The sequence below is a fragment of the Oryza glaberrima genome, chromosome 11 (assembly GCF_000147395.1).
Source record: "Oryza glaberrima chromosome 11, OglaRS2, whole genome shotgun sequence".
Taxonomy (NCBI): domain Eukaryota; kingdom Viridiplantae; phylum Streptophyta; class Magnoliopsida; order Poales; family Poaceae; genus Oryza; species Oryza glaberrima.
Window position 1 is genome coordinate 9496640 of NC_068336.1, and position 7420 is coordinate 9504059.

Sequence of the window (7420 nt, forward strand, 5' to 3'; positions counted from 1 at the left end):
ATTAGCGTATCCATGCGGGTAATATAATTAATATCCTCCTTGCAAGATATGCACTACTGTTACAGAAAGAAAAGAAAGGACAAAAAAAAAAATTGATGACAGTTTGCTCTCACCTTACTTGAAGAAGCCTCTGCCGTAGTAGATATATTCTCTGCTCTGCGACATGGATATATATATATATATGCTCACTGTTCGATCCATTTCAGGCACCAACCGGCAAACGCTATTGCCTTATGCTGTATCGTTGTCAGATGGGATTGATAGCACACCAATAATTCTTCTGCTCTGCTAATTATTAGCTCTCATCTTCCTCTCTTTCTTTCTGAATCATTCTCTGAAAGCATGTGGAGAAATATATAAGCAGCAGAGCAGAGCAGAGCACAATCTAATTCAGTAGTTGAGAGAGAGAGAGAGAGTAGAGGTGATGGGCAGCTCATCAGGGCTAGTGGATTGGAGGGGGAGGCCGGTGGACACCAGGAAGCATGGAGGAGTCAGGGCGTCCATCTACATCCACAGTAAAGCTCCTTCTATGCTTTGGTTATTTGGATCCTTCTCCCACTAATTTTTGTTTCGATTGCGCTTGTGCTCATAAACTAAAAATTGAATTTTAAAACTTAATCGTGAAGTTGATTTTGTGGTTTTTCATTGTAATTTATTTTATAGTATTTGTTTTTCATCACGAAAGACACGTACAAAAGTTTTACCCATAAACTTAATTTTAAACTTGGTTGCTAATAAGCCACAAGGAAAAGCATAAGCAAAAGTGAAGTGATTTCTTTTCTTGATAATTGCTTTTACCCATAAATAATCTGCTTTTCTTGATTTCTCTTTTTGGATAATCGCTTTTCTTGATTTCCATAATGGTCCAGTGATCTGATCCTGAAATATCTAATGCATGCCAATTGTTGATTAGGATAACCATAGAGGGTTTTTAATTAATGCTTTCAACCTTCGGCACAATCAGGGGCGAAGTTATATTGGCTGAGGGGGGTGCACCCTGCATTTCTGTTTACAGTGCTTGATATCCTGTTCTTACCACATGTGCACCCCCCTCAGCTCCCTTACATGCACCCCCCGACGGCTGGCCAAAGCGCGGCAGGACGGACGCACGGCCGCGAGGTCACTTGGCCGCACGCGTTCAGTTGGTGCCCAATTTGTTGCATGTTCTTTTGTTTTTTCGTTTTACTGATCATGTGTATCTCCCGTATGTGCTTATGTTAATGACATAGAGGCAAGGGCATAGATCTTCCTCATCGTATTTCCTCAATTTGCCTTAATTCTTCACTTCAAACCTTAAATAGTTAAAGTTTAAATATAGAGTTCAATTTCAGTTATTATTTTAATGGTTCTACATACTAGTTAAGGATTTACATTGGGATTTAGGAAAGTGGAGTAATTGTATATTGATCCTAAGTACTAAAATTTCAATTTGAGAAGTTATGGCACTAGCTCCCTGACTTTTGAATTTTATCACATTCTAATATGTAGTACTCATACTCCACCAGTTTTAGGGTGCGTTGTTTTGAAGCATGGAGAAAAATCCCTTGTTTTTTGCGCACATACTTCCCCAACTGTGTGTTTTTGCAAAGATCTTCTATAGAAAAGTTACTTTAAAAATCATATTAATTCATTTTTCAAGTTTAAAACAATTAATATTTAATTAATCATACGCTTTCTTCTACTTTCCTCTCCTCACAAAAACACACCCTTATTCAATGGTTCGATGTGTCTTACAATACTGAGTATCTCTTTTATTATGGCTCCCTTGATTTTACATTTTTAAGTAGGAATTTTTAATCACATTTCCATCATACGCTTTGTATACCATGGCTTGAAAATTCTATGTGCCACTACACGTACAGTTGAGTGGTGCACCCTCTTCAATTTGTTCTGGCTTCGCCACTGGGCACAATATACTTTTGGTAATGTGGGGGTGGGGGGACTTCAGCTCAACGGAGACATTTTTTTTTGTTTGCAACCAACCTAGCTACCAGTCAAATGATACATGCATGCTTATTTCAACCGTTAGCCTGATGTAAGTTGTGGGGAAAACTTCAGCTTTTAGCAACCTACCAGTCAAAATGATTAGTTTCAAGACACACCTGCACTTTTCCTAACGGCCTGTTTGGTTGGAGGGAGTTTTTAGGAGGGATTGGGAGTTTAGAGGGATGAGGCTATTAAGAGTTTTGTTTGGTTGGGAGACATGTGAATTTTGGTGGGATGAGATGGGGAATTGAGGAAGGAACTCCCTCCTTTTCAATACCTGGGTAGGGGCAGGTAATTGGGAGGGAATTCCTCCTTTACTTTTTCTAAGCAAATCTCAGCCATCCCTTTTTATTAATGACATAATCTCCAACTAAACTCCCTATCAATTTCCATCACCTCTACCAAACAAGATATTGGGATTAAAAATCAAATTCTCATCTTAATCTCATCATCAATTCCTCGTGTAAACTCCCAATCCCCTTCCCTCGAGTTATCAAACAAGCCGTAAGCATATTTGGAAAGTTATCTAAATTAGTTCTCTCCTTAAACTTTATATGCATCTTACATGGAAAGACTAGACAACCATGCTTGTATCGTCCCAACATGCATCTGTATACAACTAATTATGCCCAATTTGGCATGCAGTGCTTGTGTGGCTGAGCAACGTGTCGAACATCGGCAACATGACGAACATCGTGAGCTACCTTAGTGTGAAGATGAACATGGGGGTGGCCGCCGCCTCCACCACCTCCGCCAGCTTCGTCGCCATGATGCAGGTCTTCACCATCCCGGCCGCCTTCCTCGCCGACTCATACCTCAAGCGCGTCTACACCGTCCTCTTCTTCGCCCCAATAGAAATCTTGGTTCGTATTACTACTATTGCTGTAGTAGTTAATTTTAGCACAACAATAATTGTTTTACCACTAGTACTATTATTATTGGTAGGAGTGATCTCAACAATTAATTTATTAGTTCTACTATTGCTAAAAGAAGTTTATTATACTATCATATAGGTAGTAGTAATATGGTAATATTGATATATATGGTACATTATATCTGATATGGTAGTATAGATAGATATGATATATATATTACATTAGAAAATATGAGCAATTCAGATGTGATTATAAAATGCGGAAGAGTATATGCTCACGAGTAGTCAAAAACTGTTTTTTGGGAACATGGAAAAATACATGGGAGGGATATGATCTATTAGAACTCGAAAAATATTATATTATTCGATTAACAAAATCTGGTAGTGACTATGTTACCAGTAGTTATGATGATGGTATAAATAGAGATTTGATCCATTAGATTGGAAAAGATAAGGGTTTGGATTGATTGTATAATGGAAGTTCAGATTGAGGGGAAAAATGAATTTGAAATAATATTCAACCAAATTTTAATGGACCAAAAAAGTTTCAGCCCTATTTTTTTTAGAAAAAGAAAACTCGGAAGGGAAGTCTTAGTGATAACGGGATCTTGCTGACAGAAAGAACCATACATGCGACATATTGAGATGGCTCTATTTTTCATATACCTGAAAAGAAAAGGCTCGTGCAGTAAACTCCAGTAATTTTTTCTAAAGGGCAAAAAGAGAAAAATGGACTATATCATGCATGATTTATATATGTCACTGTAATGATTTATATGCTGATGTGCACATTAAAAGTTTGGTCGCTTTATTGGTGCAATGTCGTGTGCACTGGTGTTTGGTTAAGCGGTCTGTCATTTTGTGGTCTAATAATATGTTGCTACAGTTTAATAATATATAACAAAATGACGTTTAATTAGTTTCCCTTTCAAAAAATTGACATCAAATTTAGCCCTAGCAAATCATAATCATGGCCTCATGGCCGGCCATTAACCCGACCAGAAAATAAGATTATTTAAACTGTGAGAAACAACCGGAAGGAAAGTATATCCAAAGCCATCAAGAGATGTGTTTGTTAGCTAGCGACACAAAAAAGACATGAACTACGAATTGTAAAAAAAAAAAAAAGTAATTTAGGATGTCCAAAAGGACAGGCGCATTATATTTGACATGGGCTCACCATAACTCCGGAAATATGGCGAATTAATTTACCACATTTTATATTTCATAAGAAAACATATTTAAACTGGAATGCGTTGTATCATGAAATTAACAACTAAAAAAATATTGATTTTTATATTTTCAAAAGTAATTAAAGAATCATATTTTTACAGGTAACTTATATGCACTTTCATCATTTTTAATTTTTCACATTCTCTTCGAAGTCCTTCGAACTCTTGATTGCAGAAATTAGTGTTTTCGAAACAAATTTCAACTAAACCGACATATCCAGGAACTTGTAAAAAAAATGGAATTCTTTTTATTTGCAGTACAATTACATACTTCCTCCATTTTATATTCATATTAGAAATCATTTTAACATTTTTCTAATTAAATTTCACTGGGTTTCACAAAGTTTAAATTTTTTTAGCAATATCTATATCAAAATAGTTTCATTAAATATTGTAAAATATAATATTTTGATAATACTTCTGTTTATGTTAAAAATATAACTATATTTATCGATAAACTTAAATCAAACATATAAGGATTTTATTAGAAAATAAGTCAAAACATCTAATAATTTCAAGCATCTAATAAAAATACATTTTGAAGCGTGGCTTTCCCCCTCTCTGCAGGGCTACATCCTCCTCGCCATCCAAGCACACGTCCCCTCGCTGCACCCGGCGCCATGCGAGCTCGCCGGCGCCGCTGCAGGCGCCGGCGCCGGCGCCACCGCCGCCACGACCGAGGCGGCGCCGGGGACGTGCGAGGCGGTGCACGGGTCGAACCTGAGCCTGCTGATGCTGGGGCTGTACCTGATCTGCGTGGGGGAGGGCGCGGTGCGGGCGTGCCTGCCGGCGCTGGGCGGCGACCAGTTCGACGAGGGCGACGCGGCGGAGCAGCGGCAAGCGGCGAGCTTCTTCAACTGGTACGCGTTCGCCGTGTCGCTGGGCGCGCTCGTCGGGCTGGTGGCCGTGGTGTGGGTGCAGGACAACAAGGGGTGGGACGCCGGCTTCGCCGTCTGCGGCGCCGTCGTGCTGCTCGGCCTCCTCGTCTGGGCCGCCGGCATGCCCACCTACCGGAACAAGGTGCCGGCCGGGAGCCCCATCACAAGAATCCTGCAGGTATAAATATGTTTTGGGGAATTTTTCATGCGTCAAGAGTCTCAGTATTCTGGTTGTGTTTTGTATTATGTGATGATTTGGTTTTGATTTAAATCAAACTTATTTATGTTTAACTAAGTTTATAGGAAAACATAGGGATGGCTACAACATCAAATTAGTTTTATTGAATCTATGATTAAATATATTTTTATAGTATGTTAATATTATAGAAGTTTGATTTTGGAAAAAAACTAGAATATCTTTCCATAGGAAATAGAGGGAGTAAAATCTCAATTTTATTTGTTACACATTTAAATTTTTGACATTTGACAATTTGCATGGACTTTTACTTTCATATAAAAGAACAAAGTTGGTAAAGCAGAAGCTTTTGAGAACACTTTACACTGACTGACTTTGCATAATCCAGGTCCTGGTGGTAGCATTCAAGAAAAGAAATCTTCAGTTGCCTGAGAACCCTGATGAGCTGTATCAGCCAACCAACGATGACTCTGCTAAAGGCCTTGAGATTCTTCAGCGAACACGAGGATTAAAGTAAGCTCCGCAAAATCGTCCGAAAATGTCAATTTTTTGTTAATTTAGCAAAAAATATTCAAATTTGATCAAAATTTATTCAATTCCATTTTCCCCCAAAATATACTAAACCAAATGAAGCAAATCAAATGAAAAATGTTGTTCGGATGTTTTGCAGGTGCCTTGACAAGGCTGCGATTGTGCGCGGCGGCGGCAGCAATGGCGGAGCGTGGTCGGTGTGCAGCGTGTCGCAGGTGGAGGAGACGAAGATCGTGCTCCGGATGGTGCCCATCTTCCTGACGGCGGCGCTGGGGTACATGCCGGTGTCCGTGGTGCTCACCTTCACGGTGCAGCAGGGGAACATCATGGACACCCGGATGGGCGCCATCCGCGTCTCGCCGGCGACGCTCTTCGTCATCCCCACCGTGTTCCAGCTCGCCATCCTCGTCGTCTACGACCGCGCCGTCGTGCCGGCGCTGCGCCGCGCCACGGGCCGCGTCGGCGGCGTCACCCACCTGCAGCGGATCGGCGTTGGCTTCGTCTCCTCCCTGGCGTCCTGCGCCGTCGCCGCCGCCGTCGAGGTCAAGCGGAGGAGACTAGTGGCGTCGTCGTCGTCGTCGGCGATGATGTCCGTGTTCTGGCTGACGCCGCAGTTCTTCCTCCTCGGCGTCGTCGACGTCACCTCCTTCGTGGGGCTCCTCGAGTTCTTCTCCAGCGAGGCGTCCGACGGGATGAAGTCCATCGGGAGCTCCATCTTCTACTGCATGCTCGGCATGGCGGCGTGGCTCAACACCATGCTCATCGAGCTCGTCAACCGCGTCACGCGGCGGCGCGGCGGCGGCGGGTGGCTGGACGGGGCGAACCTGAACGAGAGCAGGCTCGATCTCTTCTACTGGCTGGTGTCTGGCATCGAGCTGGTGGCGTTCATGGCGTACCTCCTGTTTGCGTGGAGGTATGTGTACAGGAATGATCAGACGATTGCTGCTGCTGCTGCTGATGCTGTTGACGAACAGGAGGACAAGAAGGCTGCATCGAATGGTAGTTTGGTTCAAATTAATCTGATCTGAGTAATTTTTGAACTGTATGCGTGGGAGAAAAAGTACATTGTGGTTGACAGTGTGAATTAATTAATATGGTGGAAAAAATGGTTTATGTTCTGGAATTCTTGATTCTTGTAGAGCATGTGAGATTGTGAATAGAAATGGTCTATCCATGGTATGGATAAGCTACTGTGTGTGACGAAAACTATATGTCCTCACGCCCGTGTTGCCGCCGCCGCCACCCATCCGCCCCTCCCCGTACCTCGTGTTAGCTAAAAACACCAGTCGAACACCTTGTGGGCGCCCTGTAGCTGTCCGGCACAGCAGGGACGAAGTTCAGAGAAAGCAGAGAAACAGAACAACCAAAAACAAAGAAATTGTGGGATAGTTTATTTGTGGGAGAGTTTTGGGGCAATTTCGGTGTCTATTTCAACTGAAATGAAACTGAATGCTCAATTTACAAATGATGCTCAATTAATCTCCCCGCCATGCACTCTGCTTCGCCGCGCTCACTGTGCAGCTGCGAATTAGTCGCCACCGTTCTCCTTGCCTGGGCAGCGGGTTACCAACCCAGTCGTCTGCAGCCCTGCCTCGGAGTGACGACGCGCGGATAAATTATGGATCAAACAGCGCGCTCCACTTGACTCCAGTGCGATCTGTGCGCATGCGGCTAGCAGAGATCGGCGCCCAAGAGCAGTTACTCCCCGCCGTTCCTCTCCACT

The 7420-nt window shown here is 42.5% G+C and overlaps 1 protein-coding gene across 1 annotated transcript; it reads left to right on the plus strand.

Annotated features, from left to right (window-relative positions):
• The first annotated feature begins 219 nt into the window (after positions 1-219).
• Positions 220-6893, plus strand: LOC127753979 (protein NRT1/ PTR FAMILY 4.5-like). Its single transcript, XM_052279426.1, has 5 exons — positions 220-515; positions 2632-2849; positions 4660-5148; positions 5555-5679; positions 5837-6893. Exons 1-5 carry the CDS (start codon positions 425-427, stop codon positions 6723-6725), a joined length of 1812 nt encoding a protein of 603 aa, XP_052135386.1. The 5' UTR covers positions 220-424; the 3' UTR covers positions 6726-6893.
• Positions 6894-7420: the final 527 nt, after the last annotated feature.